At 51.3% G+C, this 15,590-nt stretch overlaps 2 protein-coding genes across 2 annotated transcripts in view; both read right to left on the bottom strand.

Annotated features, from left to right (window-relative positions):
• The window catches only part of CLASRP (CLK4 associating serine/arginine rich protein), a 35,747-nt gene extending 26,367 nt beyond the window's left edge, over positions 1-9,380 (bottom strand). The window contains exons 1-5 of the mRNA XM_068998331.1: positions 7,913-9,380; positions 5,886-5,983; positions 4,447-4,548; positions 206-285; positions 3-87 (exon numbers count right to left, since the gene is read on the bottom strand). Of these exons, the coding sequence (XP_068854432.1) occupies positions 3-87; positions 206-285; positions 4,447-4,548; positions 5,886-5,983; positions 7,913-8,011 (464 nt within the window). The 5' untranslated portion in view covers positions 8,012-9,380. The remainder of the gene's footprint in view (positions 1-2; positions 88-205; positions 286-4,446; positions 4,549-5,885; positions 5,984-7,912) is intronic.
• Positions 9,381-12,190: 2,810 nt separating this feature from the next.
• RELB (RELB proto-oncogene, NF-kB subunit) overlaps positions 12,191-15,590 on the bottom strand; it is a 35,733-nt gene continuing 32,333 nt past the window's right edge. The window contains exon 13 of the mRNA XM_068998287.1: positions 12,191-12,346. Coding sequence (XP_068854388.1) covers positions 12,191-12,346 — 156 coding nt within the window. The remainder of the gene's footprint in view (positions 12,347-15,590) is intronic.

Raw genomic sequence — 15,590 nt, 5'->3', positions numbered from 1 at the left:
ACTTTTTCTTCTCGTCCTCGTTGGGTTTCTGGAGGCCCCCGTAGAGTTCGTCGATGTAGATCTGGTACAGGCACTGCTCCTCCGAGACTGGCATCGGGAATTCCGGGATCAAATCCTTCCCCAAATCCCTTTGGGAACCATCCCACCCCCCGGGGGATCCAGAGGGGCCGGAATTCCCAAAAGGATCAGGGTGAAAGGGACTCACTCCCAGCAAAGTCGTTCTGCACCAGGCCCCGGTAGCGCTCGTAGTTGCATTTACGCTCGTCCGATTCCTGCTCCGGGGAGCTGGAAAAACGGGAATTCTGAGGGGATTTTGGGGTCAAAATGGGGATTTTTGGGGACTAAAGGTGGATTTTGGGGTCTGAAGGTGGATTTGGGAGAAAATAAGCTGGATTTGGAGGTGGAAAAGGTGAATTTTGGGGAGAAAAAGAGGGATTGTGCAGGGGCCATAGTTGCATTTGGGCTTGTCCGATTCCTGCTCTGGGGAGCTGGAAAAATGGGAATTCTGAGGGGATTTTGGGGTCAAAACAGGAATTTTGAGGACTAAAGGTAGATTTTGGGGTCTGAAGGTGGATTTGGGGGGAAAAAACCTGGAGTTGAGGTAAAAAAAGCTGGATTTGGGGGAGAAAAAGAGGGATTGTGCAGGGGCCTTAGTTGCATTTGGGCTCGTCCGATTCCTGCTCCGGGGAGCTGGAAAAATGGGAATTCTGAGGGGATTTTGGGATTGAAATGGGGATTTTGGGGACTAAAGGTGGATTTTGGGGTCTGAAGGTGGATTTGAGGGGAAAAAAGCTGGATTTGGAGGTGGAAAAGCTGGGGTTTTGGCAGCAAAAGAGGGATTGTGGAGGGTCCATAGTTGCATTTGGGCTCATTTATTTCCTGCTCTGGGGAGCTGGAAAAATGGGAATTCTGAGGGGATTTTGGGATCAAAACAGGGATTTTTCGAATTAAACGTGAATTTTGGGGTCCAAAAGTGGATTTGGGAGAAAAAAGCTGGATTTGGAGGTGGAAAAGGTGGATTTTGGGGAGAAAAAGAGGGATTGTGCAGGGGCCATAGCTGCATTTGCGCTCGTCTAATTCCTGCTCTGGGGAGCTGGAAAAATGGGAATTCTGAGGGGATTTTGGGATCAAAACAGGGATTTTGGGGACTAAAGGTGGATTTCGGGGTCTGAAGGTGGATTTGGGGGGAAAAAAGCTGGATTTGGAGGTGGAAAAGGTGAATTTTGGGGAGAAAAAGAGGGATTGTGCAGGGGCCATAGTTGCATTTGGGCTCGTCCGATTCCTGCTCCGGGGAGCTGGAAAAATGGGAATTCTGAGGGGATTTTGGGGATTGAAATGGGGATTTTGGGGACTAAAGGGGAACTTTCGGGTCCAAAGGTGGATTTGGGAGAAAAACACCTGGATTTGGAGGTGGAAAAGGTGGATTTTGGGGAGAAAAAGAGGGATTTTGGAGGGCCCATAGTTGCATTTACGCTCGTCCGATACCTGCTCCGGGGAGCTGGAAAAATGGGAATTCTGAGGGGATTTTGGGATCAAAATGGGGATTTTTGGAATCAAACGTGAATTTTGGGGTCCAAAAGTGGATTTGGGAGAAAAAAAGCTGGATTTGGAGGTGCAAAAGGTGAATTTTGGGGAGAAAAAGGGATTTTGGAGTGGCCATAGTTGCATTTGCGCTCGTCCGATTCCTGCTCCGAGGAGCTGGAAAAATGGGAATTCTGAGGGGATTTTGGGGATTGAAATTGGGATTTTGAGGACTAAAGGTGGATTTTGGGGTCTGAAGGTGGATTTGGGGGGAAAAAACCTGGATTTGAGGTAAAAAAAGCTGGATTTTGGGGAGAAAAAGAGGGATTGTGCAGGGGCCATAGTTGCATTTGGGCTCGTCCGATTCCTGCTCCGGGGAGCTGGAAAAATGGGAATTCTGAGGGGATTTTGGGATTGAAATGGGGATTTTGGGGACTAAAGGTGGATTTTGGGGTCTGAAGGTGGATTTGGGAGAAAAAAAGCTGGATTTGGAGGTGGAAAAGGTGGATTTTGGGGAGAAAAAGAGGGATTTTGGAGGGCCCATAGTTGCATTTGCGCTCGTCCGATTCCTGCTCCGGGGAGCTGGAAAAATGGGAATTCTGAGGGGATTTTGGGATCAAAACGGGGATTTTGGGGACTAAAGGTGGATTTCGGGGTCTGAAGGTGGATTTGGGGGGAAAAAACCTGGATTTGAGGTAAAAAAAGCTGGAATTTGGGCAGCAAAAGAGATTGTGGACGGTCCATAGTTGCATTTGGCCTCATTCAATTCCTGCTCCGGGGAGCTGGAAAAACGGGAATTCTGAGGGGATTTTGGGACCAAAATGGGGATTTTTGGAATCAAAAGTGAATTTTGGGGTCCAAAAGTGGATTTGGGAGAAAAAAAGCTGGATTTGGAGGTGGAAAAGGTGGATTTTGGGGAGAAAAAGAGGGATTTTGGAGGGCCATAGTTGCATTTGGGCTCGTCCGATTCCTGCTCCAGGGAGCTGGAAAAATGGGAATTCTGAGGGGATTTTGGGATCAAAACGGGGATTTTTGGAATCAAACGTGAATTTTATGGATCCAAAGGTGGATTTTGGGGCTCAAAACATGGATTTTGAGGTCCAGAGGAGGATTTAAAAGGATTCAAATGTGGATCTTTGAGCTCAAATGAAGATTTTGGGGATCAAAACGGGGATTTCAGGAATCAAATGTGGGGTTTTGGGATCAAATGCAGATTTTGGGGATCAAAACAGGGATTTCAGGAATCAAACAGGGATTTTTGAGCTCAAATGCAGATTTTGGGGATCAAAACAGGGATTTCAGGAATCAAAGGTGAATTTTAGGGATGAACACAGGGATTTCAGGCATCAAAGGTGGATTTTGGGGATGAACACAGGGATTTCAGGAATCAAAGGTGGATTTTTGGGCTCAAATGCAGATTTTGGGGATCAAAACAGGGATTTCAGGAATCAAAGGTGGATTTTGGGGATCAAAACAGGGATTTCAGGAATCAAAGGTGGATTTTGGGGATCAAAACAGGGATTTCAGGAATCAAAGGTGGATTTTGGGGATCAAAACAGGGATTTCAGGAATCAAAGGTGGATTTTGGGGATCAAAACAGGGATTTCAGGAATCAAACGGGGATTTTGGGGATCAAAACAGGGATTTCAGGAATCAAAGGTGGATTTTGGGGATCAAAACGGGGATTTCAGGAATCAAAGGTGGATTTTAGGGATGAACACAGGGATTTCAGGAATCAAAGGTGGATTTTTGGGCTCAAATGCAGATTTTGGGGATCAAAACAGGGATTTCAGGAATCAAAGGTGGATTTTGGGGATCAAAACAGGGATTTCAGGAATCAAAGGCGGATTTTTGGGATCAAAACAGGGATTTCAGGAATCAAAAGTGGATTTTGGGGATCAAAACAGGGATTTCAGGAATCAAAGGTGGATTTTGGGGATCAAAACAGGGATTTCAGGAATCAAAGGTGAATTTTAGGGATGAACACAGGGATTTCAGGAATCAAAGGCGGATTTTTGGGATCAAAACAGGGATTTCAGGAATCAAAAGCAGATTTTGGGGATCAAAACAGGGATTTCAGGAATCAAAGGTGGATTTTGGGGATCAAAACAGGGATTTCAGGAATCAAAGGTGAATTTTAGGGATGAACACAGGGATTTCAGGAATCAAAGGTGAATTTTTGGGCTCAAATGCAGATTTTAGGGATCAAAACAGGGATTTCAGGAATCAAAGGTGGATTTTGGGGATCAAAACGGGGATTTCAGGAATCAAAGGTGGATTTTGGGGATCAAAACGGGGATTTCAGGAATCAAACGGGGATTTTGGGGATCAAAACAGGGATTTCAGGAATCAAAGGTGGATTTTAGGGATGAACACAGGGATTTCAGGAATCAAACAGGGATTTTTGGGCTCAAATGCAGATTTTGGGGATCAAAACAGGGATTTCAGGAATCAAAGGTGGATTTTGGGGATCAAAACAGGGATTTCAGGAATCAAAGGTGGATTTTAGGGATGAACACAGGGATTTCAGGAATCAAAGGCGGATTTTTGGGATCAAAACAGGAATTTCAGGAATCAAAGGTGGATTTTGGGGATCAAAACAGGAATTTCAGGAATCAAAGGTGGATTTTTGGGCTCAAATGCAGATTTTGGGGATCAAAACAGGGATTTCAGGAATCGAAAGTGGATTTTTGGGCTCAAAACATGGATTTTGGGGATCAAAACGGGGATTTCAGGAATCAAAGGTGGATTTTTGGGCTCAAATGCGAATTTTGAGGATCAAAACGGGGATTTCAGACCCCCCCCACCACCCCAGGCACCCCCCAACCCAACCCCACCCAGCCCTGCCCTGACTCCAGGCAGGATCCCGGCCCCGAAAGCTTCGGGAATTCTTCGGGAATGTTGGGAATTCCTTGGGAATCTTACGTGGGACTGAGCAGGGCCGGGGTGTACATGGGGATAAAATCCAGGTGAGCCCGGACGTCGAACCTGTCGATCATGTTGTTGGTGTCCCCCTGCCAGGGCATCCTGCCGGGAAAAACGGAGCCTTGGGAGCGGGAAAAAAACCGGGAATTCCCACCCGGAACGGTCGGAATTCCCCCTTTTCCCTCAGCCAAAAAAAAAAAAAAAAACAACCCAAACCCGGGAGAGGCGGTTGCCCAAATAAAAGCTGATTTTTGGTTGGATTTCTGGATTAAAAATTGCCCAAATTGTGCTCCATGGAAAAACTGGGATTTATCGAAACCTGGGGGTGTGATCCAGGATTGATCCCGTGGAGTTTTCCCTCTGGAATGAGCAGAATTCCCCATTTTTCTTCATCAAAAAATCCAAGAGTGGTGGCACCAAATCCTCCTGGATTTGCCCCAAACCTCCATAATTCCCTTCCATGGAAAAAACTGGGATTTATCCAATCCCTGGGTGCAGATTCCAGGAATAATCCCATGGAATTTTCCCTCTGGAATGAGCAGAATTCCCCCTTTTCCATCAGGAAAAGAAACGGGAGCGGCAGCTCCACCAAAACCCCCAAATTTTGGATTTCTGGATTAAAAATCGCCCCAATTCCCTTCCATGGAAAAACCGGGATTTCTCCAACCCCAGGGGGTGATCCCAGGAGAATTCCAGGAATAATCCCATGGAATTTTCCCTCTGGAATGAGCAGAATTCCCCATTTTCCTTCATCAAAAACCCAAGAGCAGTGGCACCAAATCCTCCCGGATTTGCCCCAAACCTCCCCAATTCCCTTCCATGGAAAAACCGGGATTTCTCCAACCCCAGGGGTGTGATCCAGGATTGATCCCATGGAATTTTCCTTCTGGAATGAGCAGAATTCCCCATTTTTCTTCATCAAAAAATGCAAGAGTGGTGGCACCAAATCCTCCTGGATTTGCCCCAAACCTCCCCAATTCCATTCCATGGAAAAACCGGGATTTCTCCAACCCCTGGGTGGGAATTCCAGGAATAATCCATCCCATGGAATTTTCCCTCTGGAATGAGCAGAATTCCCCCTTTTTCCAACAGAGAAAAAATCCAGGAGCGGCACCTCCACCAAAAACCCCAAATTTTGGATTTCTGGACTAAAAATCGCCCCAATTCCCTTCCATGGAAAAACCGGGATTTCTCCAACCCCAGGGGGTGATCCCAGGAGAATTCCAGGAATAATCCCATGGAATTTTCCCTCTGGAATGAGCAGAATTCCCCCTTTTCCACCAGGAGCGGTGACACCAAATCCTCCCGGATTTTCCCCAAACCTCCCCAATTCCCTTCCATGGAAAAACCGGGATTTCTCCCACCCCAGGGGGTTGATCCCGGATCCATCCCGAGCCCATCCCGCGGCATTCCCGGCGGGAATTCCCGCTTTTCCTCACATGTTCACGGGGCTCTCGGCAGCCAAGGCCACGGCGGAGTCCAGGTGCACTTTGCAGGCCCGGCCGTGAACCTGCAGGAACTGAGCCGGGTCCTTCTTCTGGGAAAAACAAAAAATCCGGGAAAATTCCGGGGTTTTGGGAAAAGAGGGAAAAAAAATCCGGGAATGAGCTCAAAGCGGGGGGGGGGGGGGGGGGAGGGAATGAGGGGGGGAATTCCAGGGGGGAAAGGGAGACGGGTGGGGAGGGGGAGGGGTTCTGACTGGGATAGGACCCCCCAAACTGGTTCAGGCCCCCCCAAACTGGGACAAGGACCCCCCAAACTGGATTCCAACTGGGATAGAACCCCCTAAACTGGTCCAGGCCCCCCCCAAACTGGTCCAGGACCCTTCAAACTGGGACAATGACCCCCCTAGACTGGTTCAGGCCCCCCCAAACTGGGACAAGGATCCCCAAACTGGATTCCAACTGGGATAGGACCCCCTAAACTTGTCCAGGCCCCCCCCAGACTGGGACAGGCCCCCCCAAACTGGTCCAGGACCCATCAAACTGGGACAAGGCCCCCCCCAAACTGGCCCAGGCCCCTCCAAACTGGGTTCCAACTGGGACAAGGACCCCCTAAACCGGCTCAGGCCCCCCCAAACTGGGACAATGACCCCCCAAACTGGGACAAGGCCCCCCCCAAACTGGCCCATGCCCCCCAAACTGGATTCTGACTGGGACAAAGACCCCCTAAACTGGTCCAGGACCCCCCAAACTGGTCCAGGACCCTTTAAACTGGGACAAGGACCCCCTAAAACTGGCCCAGGCCCCCCCAAACTGGGTTCCAACTGGGACAAGGACCCCCTAAACTGGTCCAGGCCCCCCCCAGACTGGGACAGGCCTCCCCAAACTGGGTTCTGACTGGGACAAGGACCCCCTGAACTGGCCCAGGCCCCCCCAAACTGGGTTCCAACTGGGATAGGACCGCCTAAACTGATCCAGGCCCCCCCCAAACTGGTCCAGGCCCCTTCAAACTGGGACAAGGACCCTCCAAACTGGCCCAGGCCCCCCCAAACTGGATTCTGACTGGGACAAGGACCCCCTAAACTGGATTCAAACTGGGACAAAGACCCCCTAAACTGGTCCAGGCCCCCCCCAAACTGGTCCAGGACCCTTCAAACTGGGACAAGGACCCCCCAAACTGGGTTCCGACTGGGATAGGCCCCCCCCAAACCGGCCCAGGCCCCCCCCAAACTGGGACAAGGCCCCCCCAAACTGGGTTCCGACTGGGATAGGACCCCCTAAACTGGGACAGGCCCCCCCCAAACTGGATTCCAACTGGGATAGGACCCCCCAAACCGGCCCAGGCCCCCCCCAAACTGGGACAAGGACCCCCCAAACTGGATTCCAACTGGGATAGGACCCCCTAAACTGATCCAGGCACCCCCCAAACCGGTCCAGGCCCCCCCTAAACTGGTCCAGGCCCCCCCAACTGGGTTCCGACTGGTCCAGGCCCCCCCCAAACCGGCCCAGGCCCCCCCCAAACTGGGACAAGGACCCCCCCAAACTGGGTTCCGACTGGGATAGGACCCCCTAAACTGGTCCAGGCCCCCCCTAAACTGGTCCAGGCCCCCCCTAAACTGGTCCAGGCCCCCCCAACTGGGTTCCGACTGGTCCAGGCCCCCCCCAGACTGGTCCAGGCCCCCCCAACTGGGTTCCAACTGGTCCAGGCCCCCCCCAAACTGGGACAAGGACCCCCCAAACTGGGTTCCAACTGGGATAGGACCCCCTAAACTGATCCAGGCCCCCCCCAAACCGGTCCAGGCCCCCCCTAAACTGCTCCAGGCCCCCCCCAGACTGGTCCAGGCCCCCCCAACTGGGTTCCGACTGGTCCAGGCCCCCCCCAAACTGGGACAAGGACCCCCCAAACTGGGACAAGGACCCCCCAAACTGGGTTCCAACTGGGATAGGCCCCCCTAAACTGCTCCAGGCCCCCCCCCAAACCGGTCCCAAACCGGTCCCAAACCGGTTCCCGCCGGTTCCCTCACGATTTTCTCGTAGTACTCGCGGCGGCGCTCGGCGCGTTTCTTGTAATCCACCATCATCCCCCGCAGCTTCCGCTCGTGCTTGCGCGCCTCGTGCCACATCCCGCCGCTTCCCGGGGATCCCTGAGGATCCCTGGAATTCCGCAGCCTTCCCGGGATTCCAGAGACCCCAGAGCCTTCCCGGAATTCCCGGAATTCCCGAGCCTTCCCGAGATTCCGGAGGATTCCCGCGGTTCCCGAGGATTTCTGCGATTCCCGAGGCTTCCCGAGGATTCCCGAAATTCCCGAGGCTTCCCGAGGCTTCCCGAGAATCCAGAGGATTCCCAAAATTCCAGAGGATTCCCGAAATTCCCGAGGCTTCCCGAGATTCCAGAGGATTCCCAAAATTCCAGAGGATTCCCGAAATTCCCGAGGCTTCCCGAGGTTCCGGAGGCTTCCCGAGATTCCGGAGGATTCCTGAAATTCCGGAGGATTCCCGCGGTTCCAGAGGATTTCTGCGATTCCCGAGGATTCCCAAAATTCCCGAGGCTTCCCAAAATTCCCGAGCCTTCCCGGGCCTTCCCGAGGTTCCGGAGGATTCCCGAAATTCTGGAAGATTCCCGCGGTTCCGGAGGATTTCTGCGATTCCCGAGGCTTCCCGAGATTCCAGAAGATTCCCTCGGTTCCCGAGGATTCCCAAAATTCCCGAGGCTTCCCGAGGATTCCCGAGGCTTCCTGAAATTCCAGAGCCTTCCTGGGGCTTCCCAAGATTCCAGAGGATTCCCGAGAATTCCCAAGATTCTGGGGAATTCCCACGATTCCAGAGGATTCCCACGGTTCCCGAGGCTTCCCGAAATTCCCGAGGCTTCCCAAGGCTTCTCAAGATTCCAGAGGATTCCCGAGATTCCCGAGGCTTCCCGTGATTCCAGAGGATTCCTGCAATTCCTGAGGCTTCCCGAGACTCCAGAAACTTCCTGAGATTCCCAGAGGATTCCCGCGATTCCAGAGGATTCCCGAGATTCCCAAGGATTCCTGAGCCTTCCCAAGATTCCGGAGAATTCCCAAGGATTCCAGAGGATTCTCGAGATTCCCGAGGATTCCCACAATTCTGGAGGCTTCCCAAGATTCCGGAAGCTTCCCGAGATTCCCACGATTCCCGAGGATTCCTGAGATTCCCGAGGATTCCCGAGGCTTCCCGAGATTCCCGAGGCTTCCCACGATTCCGGAGAATTCCCAAGATTCCCGAGATTCCAGAGGCTTCCCGAGGATTCCCAAGAATTCCCACGATTCCCGAGGCTGCCCGAGATTCCCAAGGATTCTGGAGGATTCCGGAGAATTCCCGAGGATTCCCAAGATTCCAGAAGCTTCCCGAGATTCCGGAGGATTTCTGAGGATTCCCAAGATTCTGGAGGATTCCGGAGAATTCCCGAGGATTCCCAAGATTCCCGAGGATTCCCGGAATTCCAGAAGATTCCCGAGGCTTCTTCCGGGAGCTGGGGGAGGGGGGGAGGGGGGGAGGGGCCGGTCCTGGAGGAAAAAAAGGAGAATTTAGGGATGGGGGGAGGGGCTGGGAATGGGAAGAGAAAAATTGGGAATAAAAGGGGGGGGGGGGGGATGGGAATGGGGAAAATTGGGATAAAGGGGAATTAAAAATGGGGAGAAAAGGGAAAAAAATGGGAATTAAAAATGGGGATAAATGGGGATTAAAATGGGAATAAATGGGAATTAGAAATGGGAATAAAAGGGGAAAGGAAACAGAAAAAAGAGGGAATGGGAATTAAAAATGGGGAGAAAAGGGAAAAAATGGGAATTAAAAATGGGGATAAATGGGGATTAAAATGGGAATAAATGGGAATTAAAAATGGGAATAAAAGGGGAAAGGAAACAGAAAAAAGGGGGAATGGGAATTAAAAAATGGGGAAAAATGGGAATTAAAAATGAGAAAAAAGAGGGGAAATGGGAATTAAAAATGGGGATAAATGGGAATTAGAAATGGGAATAAATGGGGAAAGGAATGGGGAAAAAAGGGGGAATGGGAATTAAAAAATGGGGAAAAAAGGGAATTAAAAATGAGAAAAAATGGGAATTAGAAATGGGAAAAAATGGGAATTAGAAATGGGAAAAAATGGGAATTAGAAATGGGAATAAATGAGAATTAGAAATGGGAATAAATGGGGAAAGGAATGGGGAAAAAAGGGGGAATGGGAATTAAAAATGGGGAAAAATGGGAATAAATGGGGGGATAGGAATTAAAAAATGGGGGAAAATGTCAAAAAATGGGAATTAAAAAATGGGAAAAAAAGGGGGAAATGGGAATTAAAAATGGGGATAAATGGGGATTAGAAATGGGAATAAAGAGGGGAAAGGAATGGGGAAAAAAAGGGGGAAATGGGAATTAAAAAATGGGGAAAAATAGGAATTAAAAATGAAGAATAAATGGGAATTAAAAATGGGAATAAATGGGGGAAAAGAATGGGGAAAAAAGGGGGAATGGGAATTAAAAAATGGGGAAAGAAGGGAATTAAAAATGAGAAAAAATGGGAATTAGAAATGAGAATAAATGGGAATTTAAAATGGGGATAAATGGGAATTAGAAATGGGAATAAATGGGAATTAGAAATGGGAATAAAGAGGGGAAAGGAATGGGGAAAAAAGGGGGAATGGGAATTAAAAAATGGGGAAAAATAGGAATTAAAAATGGGGAATAAATGGGAATTAAAAATGGGGATAAATGGGAATTAAAAATGGGGATAAATGGGAATTAAAAAGGGGAATAAATGGGGAAAGGAATGGGGAAAAAAGGGGGAATGGGAATTAAAAAATGGGGAAAAAAGGGAATTAAAAATGAGAAAAAATGGGAATTAGAAATGGGAAAAAATGGGAATTAAAAATGGGAAAAAATGGGAACTAAAAATGGGGATAAATGGGAATTAGAAATGGGAATAAATGAGGAAAGGAATGGGGAAAAAAGGGGGAATGGGAATTAAAAATGGGAAAAAATGGGAATTAAAAAATAGGAATAAATGGGGAATGGGAATGAGGAATAAAGGGGGGAATGGGAATTAAAAATGGGGAAAAATAGGAATTAGAAATGGGAAAAAATGGGAATTAAAAATGAAAATAAATGGGAATTAGAAATGGGAATAAAGGGGGGAAAGGAAAGGGGAAAAAAGGGGGAATGGGAATTAAAAAAATGGGGAAAAATAGGAATTAAAAATGGGGAATAAATGGGAATTAAAAATGGGGATAAATGGGAATTAAAAAGGGGAATAAATGGGGAAAGGAATGGGGAAAAAAGGGGGAATGGGAATTAAAAAATGGGGAAAGAAGGGAATTAAAAATGAGAAAAAATGGGAATTAGAAATGGGAAAAAATGGGAATTAAAAATGAAAATAAATGGGAATTAAAAATGGGGATAAATGGGAATTAAATTGGGAATAAATGGGAATTAAAAATGGGAATAAATGGGAATTAGAAATGGGAATAAATGGGAATTAAATTGGGAATAAATGGGAATTAAATTGGGAATAAATGGGAATTAAAACTGGGACTAAAGAGAGAAAAGAACACGAAAACCGGGAATAAAAGAAAGGAAAATGGGAAAAAAGGCGGGGAACAAGAAAAAGGGAGGGAACGGGAATTAAACCGGGACTAAAGCGGGAAATGGGAATTAAACCGGGACTAAAGCAGGAAATGGGAATTAAACCAGGACTAAAGCGGGAAATGGGAATTGAACCGGGACTAAAGAGGGAAATGTGGAATTAAACCGGGACTAAAGAGGGAAATGGGAATTAAACCGGGACTAAAGCGGGAAATGGGGAATTAAACCGGGACTAAAGCGGGAATGGGGAATTAAACCGGGACTAAAGCGGGAAATGGGAATTAAACCGGGACTAAAGCGGGAAATGGGAATTAAACCGGGACTAAAGCGGGAACGGGAATTAAACCGGGACTAAAGCGGGAAATGGGAATTAAACCGGGACTAAAGCGGGAACGGGAATTAAACCGGGACTAAAGCGGGAAATGGGAATTGAACCGGGACTAAAGCGGGATAGGAATTAAACCCGGGAATTAAACCGGGACTAAAGCGGGATGGGAATTAAACCCGGGACTAAAGCGGGACGGGAATAACGGGGGAGGGGCCCCGGGAATGACGGCGGCCCCGGGAAGAGGAAAAGCGGGAATAACGCGGGGGGGGGGAGGGGCGGGGGGAGCGCTCAGGGTGAGGGCGGGGTGAAGGGGGGGTTAATTAAGGCGGGGAGGAAGGACGGGGGTTAATTGGGTTAATTAGGGGGGGGCTCATTAAGGGTTAATTGGGGAACCGGCGCCGCCGCCGCCGCCATCGCCGCTCACCGCTGCCGGCGCCGCCCGGAAGCGGAAGTGGGGAGAGGCGGAAGCGGAAGTGACGGACGGGTTAATTAAGGCGGGTGTGGGCGGGGCTTGCGGAGGGGGCGTGGCCTGGGGTGGGCGTGGCCTGCGCCGTTCTCTTCCGGGTTCTGTTCCCAGTTCGATACTGGGCCGGACTGGTGCCGCTGCCGGCTCCTCCCAGTGCCTCCCAGTGCCTCCCAGTGCCTCCCAGTGCCTCCCAGTTCCTTCCCAGTCCCTCCCAGTGCCCCTTAGCACCCTCCCAGTGCCTTCCCAGTCCCTCCCAGTTCTCTCCCAGTTCCCTCCCAGTTCCCTCCCAGTGCCTTCCCAGTCCCTCCCAGTCCCTCCCAGTACCCCTCAGTGCCTCCCAGTGTCCTCCCAGTCCCTCCCAGTTCCCTCCCAGTCCCCCCCAGTTCCCTCCCAGTCCCTCCCAGTGCCCTCCTAGTGCCTCCCAGTCCCTTCCCAGTCCCTCCCAGTTCCCTCCCAGTCCCTCCCAGTGCCCTCCTAGTGCCTCCCAGTCCCTTCCCAGTCCCTTCCCAGTTCCCTCCAGTTCCTTCCCAGTTCCTCCCAATCCCTCTCAGTGCCCCCAGTGCCCTCCCAGTGCCTTCCCAGTTCCTTCCCAGTTCCTTCCCAGTTCTCCCCAATCCCTCCCAGTCCCTCCCAGTGCCTCCCAATCCCTCCCAGTTCCTTCCCAGTCCCTCCCAGTGCCCTCCCAGTGCCTTCCCAGTTCCCTCCCAGTGCCCCCAGTGCACTCCCAGTGCCCCACAATCCCTTCTCAATTCCTCCCAGTCCTTCCCAGTTCCCTCCCAGCTCTCCCCAATCCCTCCCAGTCCATCCCAGTTCCCTCCCAGTGCCCTCCCAGTGCCCCTCAGTGCCTCCCAGTTCCCTCCCAGTTCCCTCCCAGTTCTCCCCAATCCCTCCCAGTGCCCTCCTAGTGCCTCCCAGTCCCTTCCCAGTCCCTCCCAGTTCCCTCCAGTTCCTTCCCAGTTCCTCCCAATCCCTCTCAGTGCCCCCAGTGCCCTCCCAGTGCCTTCCCAGTCCCTCCCAGTTCCTTCCCAGTTCTCCCCAATCCCTCCCAGTCTCTCCCAGTGCCACCCAATCCCTCCCAGTCTCTCCCAGTGCCTCCCAATCCCTCCCAGTTCCTTCCCAGTCCCTCCCAGTGCCCTCCCAGTGCCTTCCCAGTTCCCTCCCAGTGCCCCCAGTGCACTCCCAGTGCCCCGCAATCCCTTCTCAATTCCTCCCAGTCCCTCCCAGTTCCTTCCCAGTTCCCTCCCAGTGCCCCCAGTGCACTCCCAGTGCCCCGCAATCCCTTCCCAGTGCCCCCAGTGCCTCCCAGTCCCCTCCAGTTCCCTCCCAGTGCCCCCCAGTGCCTCCCAGTTCCTTCCCAGTGCCTCCCAGTTCCCTCCAGTTCATCCCAGTGCCCTCCCAGTTCCCTCCCAGTGCCCTCCAGTTCCTTCCCAGTCCCTCCCAGTTCCCTCCCAGTGCCCCCCAGTGCCTCCCAGTTCCTTCCCAGTGCCCCCAGTTGCCTCCCAGTGCCCCCCCACTTCCCTCCCAGTGCCCCCAGTGCCTCCCAGTGCCCTCCCAGTTCCTTCCCAATTCCTTCCCAGTTCCTTCCCAGTCCCTCCCAGTTCCCTCCCAGTCCCTCCCAGTGCCCCCCCAGTGCCCCCCAGTGCCTCCCAGTTCCTTCCCAGTCCCTCCCAGTTCCCTCAGTGCCTCCCAGTGCCCTACCAGTTCTTTCCCAATTCCTTCCCAGTTCCTTCCCAGTCCCTCCCAGTGCCCTCCCAGTCCCTCCCAGTGCCCTCCCAGTGCCCCCCCAGTGCCCTCCCAGTGCCCTCCCAGTCCCTCCCAGTGCCCTCCCAGTGCCCCCCCAGTGCCCCCCAGTGCCTCCCAGTTCCTTCCCAGTCCCTCCCAGTTCCCTCCCAGTGCCCACAAACAACTCCTGGCTGTCCATCCATGGCTTTATTTCCCCCCAAATCCCGGGAATTCTGCCCCAAATTCTGGGAATTCCTCCCGAAATCCCGGGAATTTCCTCAAAATTCTGGGAATTCCTCCCAAAATCCCGGGAATTTTCTTTAAAATTGCGGGAATTCCTCCCAAAATCTCAGGAATTCCCCCCAAAATCCTGGAAATTCTGCCCCAAATCCCGGAAATTCCCCCCAAAATCCTGGAAATTCACCCAAAAATTTCAGGAATTCCCCCCAAAATCCCAGGAATTCTCCCCAAAATCCCGGGAATTCCCCCCAAAATCCCGGGAATTCCGCCCCTCCCCCCCCCTATAAATATAGTGCAAAAAAAAAAGGGGGAAAATCGGGAATTTCCCTTCCCGGGGGGGTCCAGCCAGCCCCGGATCGGGGGGGGAGGGGCCCCAAATTTTTGGGATTGGGGGGAGGGGGAAAAATCCCTTCAATCCCCCTCGGGAATTTCGGGAATTCTGGGGGGGTTTGGGGGGATTTGGGGGGGATTTTGGGGGGATCCCAGTGGATTTTGGGGGATTTTGGGAGGATTTGGGGGGATTTGGGGGGATTTTGGGGGGATTTGGGGAGATTTTGGGGAGATTTTGGGGAGATTTTGGGGGGATTTGGGGGGATTTTGGGGCACCCCAGTGGAACTTGGGGGGATTTGGGGAGATTTTGGGGGGATCCCAGTGGATTTTGGGGGATTTAGGGGGGATTTTGGGAGGATCCCAGTGATTTTGGGAGGATTTGGGGGATTTTGGGAGGATTTTGGGGGGATTTTGGGAGGATTTTGGGGGATTTGGGGGGAATTTGGGGGGATTTTGGGGGGCATTTGAGGGGATTTAAGGTGGATTTGAGGGGATTTTGGGAGATTTTGGTGGATTTGGGGGGATTTTGAGGAGGATTTGGGGGATTTTGGGAGATTTGAGGGATTTTGGGGGATCCCAGTGGATTTTGGGGAGGATTTGGGGGGATTTTGGGGGGATTTGGGGGCATCCCAGTGGATTTTGGGGGGGATTTTGTGGGATTTTAGGGGATTTTGGGGGATTTTGGGAGGATCTTAGGGGGGATTTAGGGGGAATCCCAGTGGATTTTGGAGGGAATTTGGGGGGATCCCAGTGGATTTGGGGGGAGATTTTGTGGGAATTTGGGGGATTTTGTGGGAATTTGGGGGGATTTTATGGGATTTTGTGGGATTTGGGGGATTTTGTGGGATTTGGGAGATTTTGGGGGGATCTTAAGGGGGATTTTGGGGGAATCCAGTGGATTTTGGGCGGGATTTTGTGGGAATTTGGGAGGATTTTATGGGATTTTGTGGGATTTGGGGGATTTTGTGGGATTTGGGAGATTTTGGGGGGATCTTAAGGGGGATTTTGGGGGAA

The sequence above is a fragment of the Aphelocoma coerulescens genome, chromosome 34 (assembly GCF_041296385.1).
Source record: "Aphelocoma coerulescens isolate FSJ_1873_10779 chromosome 34, UR_Acoe_1.0, whole genome shotgun sequence".
NCBI lineage: Eukaryota > Metazoa > Chordata > Aves > Passeriformes > Corvidae > Aphelocoma > Aphelocoma coerulescens.
The sequence above is the reverse complement of the archived record's forward strand: the minus strand, read 5'-3'. Positions and strand labels throughout refer to the sequence as shown.